Source organism: Bombina bombina, chromosome 1 (assembly GCF_027579735.1).
Source record: "Bombina bombina isolate aBomBom1 chromosome 1, aBomBom1.pri, whole genome shotgun sequence".
In the NCBI taxonomy this organism is placed as follows: Eukaryota; Metazoa; Chordata; class Amphibia; order Anura; family Bombinatoridae; genus Bombina; species Bombina bombina.
The window spans coordinates 638,092,927-638,110,229 of NC_069499.1; the positions used below are offsets into that span (position 1 = coordinate 638,092,927).

At 39.4% G+C, this 17,303-nt stretch overlaps 1 protein-coding gene across 1 annotated transcript in view; it reads right to left on the bottom strand.

Moving 5' to 3' along the window:
• The window catches only part of TEX11 (testis expressed 11), an 827,067-nt gene that overhangs the window by 669,501 nt on the left and 140,263 nt on the right, over positions 1 to 17,303 (bottom strand). Inside the window, exon 2 of the mRNA XM_053699074.1 lies at positions 304 to 383. Coding sequence (XP_053555049.1) covers positions 304 to 383 — 80 coding nt within the window. The remainder of the gene's footprint in view (positions 1 to 303; positions 384 to 17,303) is intronic.

The window sequence follows — 17,303 nt, forward strand, 5'->3', positions numbered from 1 at the left end:
TCAAAGTAAATGATGATTGTCTAATGATCTCTTGCAAACTTGTTAAAGCCCTCCAAACACCAAAGCCATTACACAGTGGAGACATTGTCTGAGATGGTGAAATAAAATGTGTTTAAAACATTTATATAAAAAAAATTTGCCCTTGACGTAGACTAGATATATGTTTTTTTTTAAATAATAAGATATTACAATTTATGTTGTGAAACATTAGATAATAAAAACTAATACATGTAAAAATTGCATAACAGCATCCTATTAATTGGTAGTTACTACAAATAGCAGATATACTATTGGCATGCTTACCAATATGTTTCTTCGTACAGTTCCCTCAGAAGGTTCAGTTCCCTCACACCAACACACTAGTCTGCAGGAAATATGCCGCACTGAAAGAGTATATATAGAACTACCTAAATTCATGCAAGATAAAGTGTTTGTAAATTACTGAATTATTGTTTATTTCACTTGATTCAGAAAAAGAGAACTGAAAGAGTACCGTTCTGTTTTTTGCTTAAAAGCATAGAAGAAATTTGTTTCAAATATATTTAAAAAATATAATGATTAAAGGGACACTGTACCCAAATTTTTTCTTTTGTGATTCAGATAGAGCATACAATTTGAAGCAACTTTCTAATGTACTCCTATTATCACATTTTCTTCATTCTCTTGGTATGTTTATTTGAAAAGCAAGAATTTAAGTTTAGATGCCGGCCTATTTTTGGTGAACAACCTGGGTTGTCCTTGCTGATTGTCAGCACCAATAAACAACTACTGTCCATGGTTCTGAACCACAAATTTGCTGGCCCCTCAGATGCCTTCTTTTTCAAATAAAGATATCAAGAGAACGAAGAAAAATTGATAATAGAAGTAAATTAGAAAGTTGATTAAAATTGCATGCTCTATCTGAATCACAAAAGAAAAAATTTGGGTACAGTGTCCCTTTAAAGTATAATAATTCAAGAACACTGACACTGACTACTTTGACTTGCACAATTGATATGCAAATTATTTAAAAAATTTGGAGTTGTTTACCACTTAAAGGGAATAAATCTGTAAAAGAAATGCAATTTAAATATTTTTTATTAGCTTATAAGTACTAAAAATATATTGCAGTCTATAACTTAAAAACTACAGTATTGAGAAATGATTGCATATTATGCTGGTTGAAATTAGAGAAAAAATATATATATTGGAGGCTTTAAGTGTAAAAAACACAATTTATGCTTACCTGATAAATTTATTTCTCTTGTGGTGTATCCAGTCCACGGATCATCCATTACTTGTGGGATATTCTCCTTCCCAACAGGAAGTTGCAAGAGGACACCCACAGCAGAGCTGCTATATAGCTCCTCCCCTAACTGCCATATCCAGTCATTCGACCGAAACAAGCCGAGAAAGGAGAAACCATAGGGTGCAGTGGTGACTGTAGTTTAATCTAAAATTTTGACCTGCCTTAAAATGACAGGGCGGGCCGTGGACTGGATACACCACAAGAGAAATAAATTTATCAGGTAAGCATAAATTGTGTTTTCTCTTGTAAGGTGTATCCAGTCCACGGATCATCCATTACTTGTGGGATACCAATACCAAAGCTAAAGTACACGGATGAAGGGAGGGACAAGGCAGGTACTTAAACGGAAGGTACCACTGCCTGTAAAACCTTTCTCCCAAAAATAGCCTCCGAAGAAGCAAAAGTATCAAATTTGTAGAATTTGGAAAAAGTATGAAGTGAAGACCAAGTCGCCGCCTTGCAAATCTGTTCAACAGAAGCCTCATTTTTAAAGGCCCAAGTGGAAGCCACAGCTCTAGTAGAATGAGCTGTAATCCTTTCAGGAGGCTGCTGTCCAGCAGTCTCATAGGCTAAGCGGATTATGCTTCTTAGCCAAAAAGAAAGAGAGGTTGCCGAAGCCTTTTGACCTCTTCTCTGTCCAGAGTAAACAACAAACAAAGCAGATGTTTGACGAAAATCTTTAGTAGCTTGTAAGTAAAACTTTAAAGCACGAACCACGTCCAGATTATGTAAAAGACGTTCCTTCTTTGAAGAAGGATTAGGACACAATGATGGAACAACAATCTCTTGATTGATATTCTTAGTAGATACCACCTTAGGCAAAAACCCAGGTTTTGTACGCAGAACTACCTTATCTGCATGAAAGATCAGATAAGGAGAATCACATTGTAAAGCAGATAACTCGGAGACTCTACGAGCCGAGGAAATATCAGAATCAGGTTTCCCTGAGTCAGAGATATCACCCACAGACTGAAGCTCTCCTTCCTCAGCTTCTGCATATTGTGAGGCAGTATCAGACATGGCTCTTAAAGCGTCTGTATGCTCTGTATTACGCCTAACACCAGAGCTATCACGCTTTCCTCTAAATTCAGGCAGTCTGGCTAATACCGCTGACAGTGTATTATCCATGTTTGGTAGGGTTAGACTGTCTAGCTGGTGGGGAATCTAGCACACCTGAAGTAAACTTTATCCCAAAGTTTAAAGAGTTATAGTTAGTTGTAGTAGGTGGCGCAAACCAAGTTGCTATTCCCAATATGTCTTACTGTAAATATGTGTGATAATATGTGGGCTCAATATATGTTAATGTTTTGATGAGTACTATTTTATATTCTCTTTTGGAAAAAAATTGGATGTCGAAACTTGTTTAAGAAATAAAATATGATCCTTTATTTGATTATGGTAAATTTACCCAATACTAGTGATGCTAAAAGTACAATTAAACAAAAATTATTACAAATTCCTTCAAAGTTTAAAAAATGACACCGGTGTCTCTATGTATAAAAATGTACGTAATTTTCTAAAAAATATACATAAATATATAAAAAATTAAATTAAAATAATATCATTGAAATCTTGCAATTTATACAGTTATAGGTTTATCACAAGTTGTAATTTCTAACAAAATGTTTGTAAATACAATTTTATAGTGGATAAGGCAATAGTTGCTGTATATTTCATATAGGATACTTTGTTTCAAGTTCAGCTGTGCAATTGAGATCTTATCTTAGGTAACTATATATCAAATGTAGAGGTATGTTGGTGCGATTTTTATCACACTGTGATATAAGTATACAAATTAGTACCTTGAAGTGTATCTGTTTGATATCACTTTTGTGAGATGATTGCAGTTAAATAAACGCCGCTATGCCAATGATTTGGTTCTATATGAGCTGCTGGCGGTTAAATAAATGCCGCTTTGGTTTCCTCTTGTTAGGTGGGCTTATCTGTTTGCTGCAAGAAAATTCACTTTAATATGAATGCTTGTGTGGTTGCCGTGGCCGCTCTGTTATCTTGTCCTTTGTCGGTCAGTGACCGATCGCGCTCTTAAGGGTTTCTTGGTGGGATCTTCGTTGCGGTTAGGTGCTAACCGTTTGCTGATGTTTTTTAAGTATCTCCGGTTTTTCTTTTCTGTGGCTTGTCTGTCGGTCAGTGACCGATCACTATGGTATGGTTGTTGGATAACCTCCTGATGTGGAATATTTGCGTGCCTCTCCGGTTCGTTGTTCCCAGGTTTCTTAGATGTCTTAGATGTCGTTCAGTGACCGATCTGGGTACTGAAATGTGGTTGTGGGATAAGTAGAAAGTTTGTAGGATAAGTAGAAAAAGGAATTCTAGTTATCAATGTGATCTTTGCGGTTAAATATATGCCGCTAGGTGGGAACTTGAATATTTCAACAGGGTATAGCTGATATTCTCTTTGTCTTCTCAGATCCTGTGCAGGTGTGCTCTGGTATCAACGCGTTTCGGCTGGACAGCCTTTTTCAAGATACCAGATGTGGGGATTCAAGGCTATTTAAAGCCTCTATAATTAAGCAATGAATCACTAATTGATGATATACATAAAAATCAAAAAAGTTCAAGAACATTTAAAAAATGCTGCTTTATTATATAACATAGGTATCCTTGGGTCTTAATTATAATATAGTACGGTGACTTTATGTAGCAATAAACATTTTATATGATTACTTTTAAAATAGACAGAGATATTATATATCTTATGTCAATCACTTTTAGAGTGTTTATTTTAATCACTCTATGAAACAAAGGATATTGTTAAAAGGTTTCTGTAATTAGAGCGTAATATTAGAGAAAGATAATTTGTCTATACTTATCGTTGTATCAATGTTTAACCTTAAAGTATAGTTAAAAAGGGGCCAATGGTGAATAAAAATTAGAAGGGCCAAAAGAGAATATAAATTTTAAATTTTAATTAAGGTTTGACTCATGTTAAATATTTCTATTTGTTATCAGTGGGCTATAATTACCCGATGGTGGGTAGATGTACTAGGTATCGCCTGCGCGGGCAAAACTGGTGTTGACACAGAAGGAGAGGATGAGGAACTATCCCCACTACCTTCATTAGAAGAATCATCTTGGGCTATCTTATTCAATGTGGCAGTACTGTCCATACTTTGTTTGGACGCTATGACACAATTTGCACAAACATTAATTGGGGGAACCACCTTGGCTTTCATACACACAGAACATAAGCCATCTGAAGGTATAGACATGTTAGACAGAATTTGGCAGGCTAATAATGCAATAAAAGCGTTTTTAAAGAAAAGCGTTACTGTCCCTTTAAATAATAAACAGGGGGCGGAGCCTGACTGAGCTCGGAGATGGTTGTGTAATCTCTGAGCTCCGTGCTGCACCAGACAAAAAGTCAGCATAAAACTATTCAGGAGGGCTAACTTATTCTCCTAACATGACCCAAAGGAAGCCGAGCTGTTGAAGAAGAGTTTATTTCATTTTTACACGCTGTAGCGCTATCCTAAGCTGGTCACCCAGCCAGATAAACATTTTCGCGCCATACAAGAAGAGAGGCCTAGGCTGAGGTATGGTCACGGCGCAAACCTCACCAAGACACCGGAGCTATCTAAATTGAAACAAGACCGGACCGCGGTCATTAGAGGTGAACAACCCCCATCGGAGCTATAGATTACGCTGCGCACACGACAACCGACAGGCAGCTCTATTCCCTGACCTCATTCACCAGCTCAGCGGTAAAAAGGTAGGCCGCGACAGCGGATACACTTAAGGGGGCAATGTTAAGAAGTGCTACAAATACAATATGACAATAGAAATACTGAAAGCATGGCAATCCCACAGAACGGAGTTCTTGTCCAGTTCATATAATACTGGATTTTAAAAGGGGTCTTATTTAATGACGGATCTAAAACCAAAAACTGAGGATCTGTTAAAGGGGGGGAGAGAACAGGAACACATACACGCTCTCATGTAAACCAAGCAGGGTAATCAGAAGGAGACAGCATGTAATTGGCTCCTGGGGATACAAAGGAATCTGTGAATGAGCTATTCAAAAAGGAAATATATCTAAATACAGGGCTTATAATACTGCATAAAGGGACAGAAGTTACACCACATTAGCCACTACTGATACTAAAGGATCCCCCGCAGTGAAAACATAAAAATTTAAACAAGCAGAGACTCTCCCTCCGCTACCATCACTAAGGCTAACAGAAGCTGGGGAAGACAATACAGGATCAGCTATAGACGCTGACAGCGCCATATTACCTTTACCTCACCCGCCATTTTTTTCTGACACACAGACCTTTCCATAATATCTGGCTACTCAACAGAATCTAATACTACACACTGAACCCCGGTTGTTCATGCTTTTTACAGGCTAGTTATTATGTCAGCCAGAAAACCTACAAGGGGAGACAAATCAAGCAAATCTTCTTCAGTCAGCACTTTCTTTAAGCCCTCTAAGCTAAGTAAAAATACAGAAATGTCAGTGATGGAGGCAGGAGGGGACTCAGACCTTGAATCTACACCTCTTACAGTTGAGGACGACAAAAATCCGGTAACCAAAGCTGATTTAAGAGACTTGGTTTCTAAACAAGATATTACTAATAACTTCGAAAAACTTTGGGAAAAGATTGACTCCATGCACTCAGCGGTTACAGCTAGTCTCACGGACATACGATCTGACATAGCCGACTTAGGTGGCAGACTTGAAATACTCGAAGAAAATAGGGACTCGGTTTCAGAAGAATTAGCAGCATCCTCCCACACCATTCAACTTCAACAACAATCTATCACAGAACTACAGGATAAAGTTGATGATCTGGAAAACAGATCCCGCAGAAACAATATCAGACTAAAGGGTGTTCCAGAGAGCATTGCTAATACGGACCTTCAGCCATATTTGCAGCAACTGTTTCGCAACATTACTGGAGACTCTGATGAATCAGATTACGAAATTGAAAGAGCACATAGAGCGCTACGACCAAAGAGGATGCTCAACCTAGAGATGTTATTATCAAGCTATCATTTTTCCAAGACAAAGAAAAAATACTCCAAGCCTCTAGGTCCAAACCGACATATAAATTTCAAGGTACCGTAATACAATTCTTTCAGGATCTTAGTCTCTGAACACTTCAGAGAAGGAGTTCTCTCCGCCCCTTGACTACCCTCCTACGAAAAAAACAAATTAAATACAAATGGGGTTTTCCCTTTGCCCTGTACATCCTTAAAGACAACAAATCCTATACACTTCGTGACCAGGAGGACATAGGACCGACCTGTAAACTCTTGGGACTAGAGACTCCACATATACCCACTGAGGATCAGCCACAGAAATCATCTGGTCCCCCTAAACAGCCCAGATGGACAAAAGTGACCCACAAAGGATCCAAGAAATAAGACAAACCTACATTTCTCTAACTTCTCATCCTGCCTGGGATACCCCCCATAGCCGGGAATCTCCTACTCCAGGACTCAGCATGTTCCGCTGAGAAACCAGTATCCTTTTTTGATATGACACCTTTCAAGGGATTTACCACCCCACACCCCCCTGCTGGGGGTAATACTGTTATTTGACTTTCCAGTTAAAAACTCAGATGCAGATATTATGGAAAAGTTATAGTTATAGCCATGTTTATCGTTTCAAGAAAAGTTCATATGTTGCTGACTTAATAATTTTAGCTATATTAAAGTTTAGGCAGCGACCACCTCTATAAGGTAACGCTAATGCATATCTTATATGTTGTCCCTCCTAAGGGGCTCAAGTTAAGTAATTATGTATATTGTTGTTTTTCTTGTTGTTTTTTCTCTTTAATCTTATCCTTCTTTTTCTTCAGGGACGTCGGGGCCGCTCTCCTCTCCGAACTAAATCACTATACCCTTCACCAGTCGACTGTCTTTTTGACTCCTCCCAGTCAGTATGTATTAAAACATCCCAAAACAGACTCATTACCACCAAGACCACCCACCACAAAGACTCTATGACTCCCCAGATACATCTTGTCTCTCATAATGTGAGAGGACTAAACACTAATGTCAAAAGACGTACAGCCATGTCCCAATACCAACATTTAGGGGCCAACATTATATTCCTCCAGGAAACCCATTTTACCCAAGATATAATCCCCAAATATTGGGCTAAACAATTCACACAGCAATACCATGCATCCACTACCACCAAGAAGAGAGGTGTATCAATACTGATCCATTCCAGTTTACCCTTTGAACACGAGTCTACAATAGCAGACAAAGAAGGGAGATACCTCATCGTTAAAGGCCGTCTACTAGACTCCAACATTATCCTATGTAATATTTATGCCCCTAACGATAATCAGCACACTTTTTTCAATAACATTTCCAATTTACTTACTAACTGGTCACAACATAAAATTATATTAGCGGCGGATTTCAATATTACTATGACTAAACATACGGACAGTAATATCAAGTTAACTCCCAAACAACTTAGACACAACAGAATAGTAAATTCCATCCAAGAACATTTAGCCCCACATGCATTGGTCGACTCCTGGTACTCAATGTATGGTCAAACCACGGATACAACCTTCTACTCTTCTGCTCATAAACACTACACGAGACTTGATTACATATACACAAGTCAGATACTATTACCTCTTTTTAGAAACTCGACAATCCACCCCTGTGTGTGGTCCGACCACTCGGTTCTCACACTGCACCTGGATGGAGTTGTAGATACACTCAGAGCTAGGACTTGGACTTATGACCCCACATACTTAAAGGACCCCTTAGTTAAAGACAGACTTAGCAAACAACTCACCGAATTTTGGAACATTAATAGTGGCTCCACACTTAACCCATTGTCTCCATGGGCTGCACATAAGACATACATTAGAGGTCTGCTTATACAGGAAAAATCGCTTCGGAATAGACAATATAAATCCATGATAACAAACCTCCACGCAGAAATCCGAGAACTTGAGACCCAACATAGATTAACCAGCAGAGCTGATATCCTATCCACCTTAGAAACTAAAAGATCATACCTAGCTAACCTCTTAAACAATCAATCACTTAGAGCGATCCAGAAACTCAACACACAATACTACTTATACGCGAATAAACCGGATAGGTTCCTAGCACATAAACTAAGAGAAAGGTGTAGGGCATCCACTATAGGGTCCATCCTAGCCCCGAATGGCGCTCTCGTGTCACACCCGCAACACATAGTGGACGCTTTTGCAGACTTTTATGGGAAGCTATATGATGGCAACAAAGTAACACACACACAAGAGATAGAGTCCCAAACTACATCATTCCTAAAGGAAGCAGAGCTGAACTCCCTCTCGAAGGAAGACAGCGACAGCTTAAATGCCCCAGTTACAAAAATGGAAATATTGGGTATTATAAAAGACCTTAAATCAGGGAAAGCAGCAGGGCCGGACGGATTCGCTAGCGAATTCTATAAAACATTTAAGGAAATTTTAGTGCCCCATCTCACTGATCTGTGTAATTATATATTGGAAGGCCATAAAATCCCAAATGACCTTCTACAAGCAAGAATTGTAGTAATACCCAAACCTGGTAAAAATCATAAGCTTTGTTCTAGTTACCGTCCCATCTCTCTTATTAATCAGGACTTGAAGATTCTCACAAAGGTCTTAGCCAATCGCCTAAAACATATCCTTCGAAAATTGATCCACTTGGATCAAGTGGGCTTCATTAAAGATAGAGAAGCACCGGATAATGTACGAAGGATACTGAATTTAATAGACTATGTTGGGAAAAAGGGAATGCCTTCTCTGCTCCTGTCATTGGACGCGGAGAAGGCATTCGATAGAATAGATTGGGGATACATGAAAGCAGTCCTACTCCAGATGGGATTTGAAGGGGCCTTCATTAAAGCTTTGAATGTGATATATTCGACTCCCTTAGCTCAGGTTTCCGTGTCGGGATATAAATCTAGATCCTTCCCTATATTAAATGGTACGAGACAGGGGTGCCCACTTTCCCCCCTTATCTTTGCACTTTGCATAGAACCCCTAACAGCAACAATTAGAAAGACACCAGATGTCTCAGGAGTTACGATTAAAGATCAGGAATACAAATTAACACTCTTTGCGGACGATATCCTGCTGACGTTGACTAAGCCCCTCATTTCACTACCTAACTTATATAAAATTCTAGATCAATTCTCCCAAATTTCAGGTTATAAGATTAATTTGGATAAATGTGAAGCGCTATCACTAGGACTACCCCAACAAATTAAAAAACTCATAGAAATCAATTTCGACTAAAGTGGGCCACTCACTCCCTTAAATATCTGGGGATTTACCTGACTACCCAAATTAACCACCTTCACAAGCGCAATTATGAACCTATGTTCAAAGAAATTAGAAGGAACCTTAATAAGTGGAAGACATTCACTTTTTCATGGATGGGTAGGCTTGCAGCAGTAAAGATGACCATTCTACCCCGCCTACTGTATCTATTCCGAACACTCCCCATAGAAGTTCCGATTGCGGATCTGAAAACACTCCAAGCAGAACTAATAGCATTTATAAGAGAGAAGAAAATGGCAAGAATTTCATCAACTATTATTACAAAGCATAGGGTCTTGGGAGGGATAGGAGCACCTAACCTGTTAGAATATTACAGAGCAGCAAGATTAGCCCAAACGGTAATCATAGGCGGGAGAAGGGGAGAAGTACTTTGGACCAAAATAGAAGCTGACCTTAGGGGGTCCGCCCAGGTAGATGACATCTTGTGGAATAAACACCCTACAAAAAATACACCTGACAAATTCAGATCACACATTTCAGACAATACCACTCACCTATGGTCATTACTTGCCAAACAACAAAAGTTATTACCTACCCAAACACTTATGTACCCAATTAGATATCTCCTTTCCAGCGAGATACAGACTATAACCGATAAATGGGCTAACAAAGGACTATATAGGGTGGCAGACTGGCTGGTGGGGGGAAAATCTAAAACATACACTCAAATACAGACCCAATTAGATACAATTAAGCTCCAGTGGTTCCAGTATCTCCAGGTTAACTCAGCAATTCAAAAATATGTCAGAACCTCTAACCATAGCACACTCTCAACCCTGGAAACCTTTCTGAACTCCACTTATAGACCCAAAAGGGCGATATCTAGAATATACCTAGAGATCCAATCGCTAAACAAACTGACTAAACCCACAATACTCTTACACTGGGAAAGAGACTTAGATATGGTAAAAGATAAAAAAAGATGGGATGAAATTTTCCACTCGGCCTGCACAGGACTTCTGAGTGCAGACCTGAGAGAAAACACGATCAAAACTATGTATAGATGGTATCTAACCCCGACTAAAACCTACCATATGTCTCTCTCCAATAATAGATTATGCTATAGGGGATGTGGGGAAATAGGATCATATTACCACATGTGGTGGGACTGTACTATAATACGGCCAATTTGGGCTCAACTATCCTCTCTTCTCGAGTCTGTCCTCGAAGAACCTATCCAACTAACTCCTTTTCAAGCCCTGCTTAATGGCCCTATACATAGATTTAACAAACACATAAACACATTCATCAAGATAACATGTACGGTCACCAGAATGAGTATTGCAAAATATTGGAAAAATAAAGCCCCCCCATGGGAGGAAGTAATGAATAGATTAACATTGACCTATCGCATGTATGAATCCGCCTCTAAGATCTTAGACACACAATCACAGTTCGAGAAAATTTGGTTCTACTGGACACTCAATCAGACCTCAGCCGTATAAGACCCATTAAAGACCCTCTAAGATAAGGAACTAAATGGTTCGGTTTCTTGGGGGGGGGGGGGACCCGACGTCCTATTCTTATCCTCATTTCTTCATTCTTTCCCTTACCTATCTGCTCAATAGGCTTCACTCACAGCTCGCAGAAGAACAACTGATAGGCTACCCTCTATCTAAACCCTTACTCTTTTCCCTTTCCTTTCCTCTCTACCCCTTTTCCTTCCTTTTTTTCTTTTTCTTTTCTCTTTTTCTGTCTTTGTTGAAGATTTCTAATGTTGCTCTGGTTTTACACTGTGCCAATGAGGATAACAAAATCATGCCACCTACTTAGACGAATCTGATCAGAGCCATTATCTATTTCACTCACATTACCCTACTAAAGACTTTGTATTTATAACTAACCAATGGAGTTCTCCCTGACACTGAATGATTGGAAATCAACATAGGATATCGGGATTTGACATTGACAAATATATAATGAACTCTAAGAGACTTTAGTAGGTGGCAGAAAATTCAGATTTAGAAGTATAGCACTTTGGCTCTCTTTATACTTTTTATATCACCTGCGAGTTATTCAGAAATGTTGTATCACCACTGCTGTAACGAAATTATCTCTGTTTATACCAATAAAAAGATTTAAACATAAATAATAAACAGGCACACTTTATTTCTGATATATTGAAAAACAATGAAGGCAATGTCCGATTTTTACAAAATTTTCACCCCAGAGTCCTAATGCCTTGAAAGTATTGCACACCAAGTTTCAAGACTTTAACCCTTAAAATGAGCAAACCGGAGCTATTTGTTCAATTAGACAATTTTAGTACACTACAATCACAGCCACAGCCTTGCTGCGGCTTTTTACCTTCCCTGAGAGTTATTCAGCAATGAAATAAACCTTTCAGAGTCTGTTTTAGTATGCCACAGGACCCCTCACATGAAGCTGCATGCACTGCCATGGAAATAAACTGCGCAATTGTGGCGCGAAAACGGGGCCTCCTTCCTCTGCATACCAGAGTGAAGGGGCCTTCCTGACTGAAATAGCCGTTCTACTCAATGCCAGGCGAAAAAAAAATGTTCCCAAAAGTGCTTTTAAGTGCACAAAACACTCTAAATGCCATTAAAATATGAAATAAAACAATCGATTTAGCCCACAATAGTGTCAACCAGTGTAGAGCCCATTTTTAAGCCTTAATCTGTTATGAGTCTGAGAAAATGGCTTACTTACCCCTTAAGGGAAAACTGACAGTCTTCTACCATTAACATGTCTTGTTAGAAATATGACTGATCATACCTTGAGCAGAAAAGTCTGCAAACTGTTCCCCCCAACTGAAGTTCTCTGGGCTCAACAGTCCTGCGTGGGAACAGCAATTGATTTTAGTTACTGCTGCTAAAATCATACTCCTCTTTAAACAGAACTCTTCATCCTTTTCTGTTTTAGAGTAAATAGTACAAACCGGCACTATTTTAAAATAACAAACTCTTGATAGAAGAATAAAAAACTACAACTAACACCACATACTCTTTACCATCCCCGTGGAGATGCTACTTGTTCAGAGCGGCAAAGAGAATGACTGGGGGGCGGAGCCAGAGGGGGAGCTATATGGACAGCTCTTGCTGGGTGCTCTCTTTGCCATTTCCTGTAGGGGAAGAGAATATCCCACAAGTAAGGATGAAGCCGTGGACCGGACACACCAATGTTGGAGAAATATATTTTGGCTAGCCTCATGTCTCTCAGGATGATGCTGTTTAGGCATTGCCACAGTTTTTTCCTAATATTTCCCAAGCTTTAATGGCTACACATACCCTGCTTTTCCTCTCCATCTCCTGGAGTTTATTTGCCTGCAGAGATTGTTGCACGGGTATCATCTGCTGTATCTGTGGCATTATCTGCTTTTCCTATGTTGTAGGAAATATGCAAGAGGAGTATAAGTGATTCAAATAGTAAGGTTTCTGTCCTACCTACTGCTACACGGCTTGTCATTCCTCATAAATCTTAAGAGGAGGGTATGTCGGTAGCCTCTGAGGGTGAAATCTCAGATTCGGACAGTATAATTCCTTCATCTGATACTGAAGTAGTATCCTTCAGATATAAGCTTGAACACCTTTGTGTATTGTTATAGGAGGTTTTTGCTACTTGGTAAGTTTAATAGTTACTATGATGTTCCTTCCTATGTGGAGGTGTTTCCTGTTCCAGTCCGTGCTTCAGAGATTATTGCATAGGAATGGGAGACGTAAGGGATTCCTTTTTCCCCCCGTCCTGTCACTGTCTCTATTAAAGCGCACGGTGCCTTAAGTAGAAGGGGCTATTTCTACTCTGGCTAAGAGAACTATTTTACCTTTAAAGGATAGCTGCTCTTTCAAGGATCAACGGACAAAAAGCTGAAGGCTTATTTGAAGAGGATGCAGGTCCATCTAGGTCTTCAATGGCAACCTGTAGTTTGTATTGCCACTGTGTCAAGTGCGGCTCTTGATTGGAACGATGCTTTGTCTGATTCTCTCAAGTAGAGACTCCTTTGGAGGAGATCTGAGACAGGATTTAGGCTCTCAAGCTAGCTTATTCCTTTATTTCTACTGCTCCCTTGCAAGTATTTAGACTGCAAGTCTAGATGTTTGGCTTCTTGTCCTAGCCACAGGGTGTTGTGGCTAATATCTTGGTCAGCTGAGGTTTCCTCTAATTCCAAGTTTTTTGAAGTCTCCATACAAGGGTTGAACCTTGTTTGGGCCTGGTCTGGTAGAAATATATTCTGTATTTCGGGTGGAGAAGGGTCTTTTCTACCTCTAGTCTAGAAGTACAGATCTTTAGGGTGTCAGAGTTTTTTAGTTCCATCATTGGAGTTCCTTTTGGAACCTTTTTGGATATGAGATGTATCAGATGGACTGTGGACATAGTATTTCAGGGTCACAGAATTGAATGTTAATTTTTCCCTCCCAGGAGCAGATTCTCCTCTCATATTTTCCTGCAGTCCAGATAAAGAGAGAGGCATTCTTGAACTGTGTTCAGGATCTTTCTTCCTGGGAGTGATAGTTCTAGTTCCAGTAAGAGAACATGACCTATAGTTCTATTCAATTTTGTTCTTGGTTCCCAATAAAGTGGGAATTTTTCAACCCTTTCTAGGTTGAATCCAAGGCTACTCTTGGAGTAGGGTTAGGATTCCTATGTTTTGTCTTTTCTCCAGGAAGGTCTGGAGAAGGGATTGTCAATCAGTTCTCTGTAGTGTCAGAATTCTGCATTATCTTTTTTGTTACTCAAGCATCTGGCGGATGTGACAAATGTTCTATCTTTTGTCAGGCCCTGGTCAGAATCAGGCCTGTGTTTTAGTCTGTTACTCCTCCTGGGAGCCTTTACCTTGTTCTTGAGGTTTTGCAACAGTCTCCGTTTGAGTCAGTACATTCCATAGATATTGAGTTGTTATCTTGGAAGGTTTTATTTCTTATCGCTATCTCTTCTGCTTGGAGAGACTCGGAACTCTCTGCTTTGCAGTGTGATTCACATTATCTTATCTTTTTTGCTGAAAAGGCGGTTTCCTGTTCTCAGTGGTTTCTGACAGAAATACTAGTCAGGAAATTGTTGTTTCTGGTCTATGTCTGATTCCTTCTTCTCATAAGGATCGTTTGTTGCACAACTTGAATATTGTGCGTGCTAAAAAAAAATTCCCTGCAGGCGGCTAAGGATTTTCACTAGTCCTCTGCCCTGTTTGTTTCTCTGGGAAATGTAAAGGTCAGATTGCTTCTGCTACTTCTCTTTCTCTCTGATTGAGAAGTATTATTTGTTTTGCTTATGGGACTGCTGGTCAGCAGCCTCCTGAGAGGCTTATAGCTCATTTCAAGAGAGCTGTCTTCTTTTCTCGGACCTTCAAAAATGAGGCTTCTGTGGAACAGATTTGCAGGGCTGACACTTGGTCCTCTGCATTCTTTTTCTGAATTTTACTAATTTGTTTCTTTTGCCTTGACTGAGGCTTCTTTTGGGTGAAAGGTTCTTAAAGCGGTGGTGCCGTCTTGTTTAGGTCTGCCTGTCTTGTTCTCCCTCCCTAGTCATCTGTATCCTCTAGCTTGGGTATTGGTTCCCACTAGTAATTGATGTTGTGGACTCACCATATCTTAGGAAAGAAAACTAAACTCATGCTTACCTGATAAATTTCTTTCTTTCCGGATATGGTGAGTCCACGACCCCACCCTTTAATTTAAGTCAGTTATTTTTTAACTAAACCTCAGGCACCTCTACACCTTTGTGTTATTCCTTTTTGTATTTCCCTTCGGTCGAATGGTTGGGTTTGTGGGAAGGGGAGTGATACTTAACAGCTTTGCTGTGGTGCTCTTTGCCTCCTCTTGCTGGCCAGGAGTGATATTCCCACTAGTAATTGATGACTTTGTGGACTCACCATATCCGGAAATAAAAAAAATTATCAGGTAAGCAAAATAGCTAATATCTCACTCTATATTTAAACCATGAGGTACCCTAGTTATCAATTTATAAATCTAATATAGTTCTTTTCTACCCAATATCTTGTATTTATTACCACTCCTTGGTGGTACTTTAGCTGTATCTATTGCCTTAATTGAGAAATCTCCCACATTTGTAAAATGTATATTGTCGAAATGTAAAATTGTTTATTTCAAGTGTTGCTTTTTGTTGTTGTTAGGAGTTATCAAGAGCCTGATGAAAAAAATAACAGCTAAGTAACAAAAAAAAGCTAGCAAAAAACTTTCCTCCTTACTTGAATGTATAACAAGGCTGATACTTGACAAACCTTTTTCCATTATGGCCTCATGGTTAACAGCTTATAAAGTAAGCACGAAACAAGCAGAATGAGCTAAAAGGCACAAAGAAGTAGGACATCCTGCCTACCAAAAACAAAGTAGTATGATAGTAGTACCGATATGAAACGTGCATGACAGAACAAGTACACTATGAGAAAAAAACCCTTCGCTGAGTGTTTGAAACTAGGATAAAAAAATTATAATAAGGGTAAAGATTTTGGAAGAAAAGAAAGCTCATATTGTAACGATGAAAGATGAAAAAAATATATTTTGGCTAGCCTCATGTCTCTCAGGATGATGCTGTTTAGGCATTGCCACAGTTTTTTCCTAATATTTCCCAAGCTTTAATGGCTACACATACCCTGCTTTTCCTCTCCATCTCCTGGAGTTTATTTGCCTGCAGAGATTGTTGCACGGGTATCATCTGCTGTATCTCTGGCATTATCTGCTTTTCCTATGTTGTAGGAAATATGCAAGAGGAGTATAAGTGATTCAAATAGTAAGGTTTCTGTCCTACCTACTGCTACACGGCTTGTCATTCCTCATAAATCTTAAGAGGAGGGTATGTCGGTAGCCTCTGAGGGTGAAATCTCAGATTCGGACAGTATAATTCCTTCATCTGATACTGAAGTAGTATCCTTCAGATATAAGCTTGAACACCTTTGTGTATTGTTATAGGAGGTTTTTGCTACTTGGTAAGTTTAATAGTTACTATGATGTTCCTTCCTATGTGGAGGTGTTTCCTGTTCCAGTCCGTGCTTCAGAGATTATTGCATAGGAATGGGAGACGTAAGGGATTCCTTTTTCCCCCCGTCCTGTCACTGTCTCTATTAAAGCGCACGGTGCCTTAAGTAGAAGGGGCTATTTCTACTCTGGCTAAGAGAACTATTTTACCTTTAAAGGATAGCTGCTCTTTCAAGGATCAACGGACAAAAAGCTGAAGGCTTATTTGAAGAGGATGCAGGTCCATCTAGGTCTTCAATGGCAACCTGTAGTTTGTATTGCCACTGTGTCAAGTGCGGCTCTTGATTGGAACGATGCTTTGTCTGATTCTCTCAAGTAGAGACTCCTTTGGAGGAGATCTGAGACAGGATTTAGGCTCTCAAGCTAGCTTATTCCTTTATTTCTACTGCTCCCTTGCAAGTATTTAGACTGCAAGTCTAGATGTTTGGCTTCTTGTCCTAGCCACAGGGTGTTGTGGCTAATATCTTGGTCAGCTGAGGTTTCCTCTAATTCCAAGTTTTTTGAAGTCTCCATACAAGGGTTGAACCTTGTTTGGGCCTGGTCTGGTAGAAATATATTCTGTATAAGGTTTTATTTCTTATCGCTATCTCTTCTGCTTGGAGAGACTTGGAACTCTCTGCTTTGCAGTGTGATTCACATTATCTTATCTTTTTTGCTGAAAAGGCGGTTTCCTGTTCTCAGTGGTTTCTGACAGAAATACTAGTCAGGAAATTGTTGTTTCTGGTCTATGTCTGATTCCTTCTTCTCATAAGGATCGTT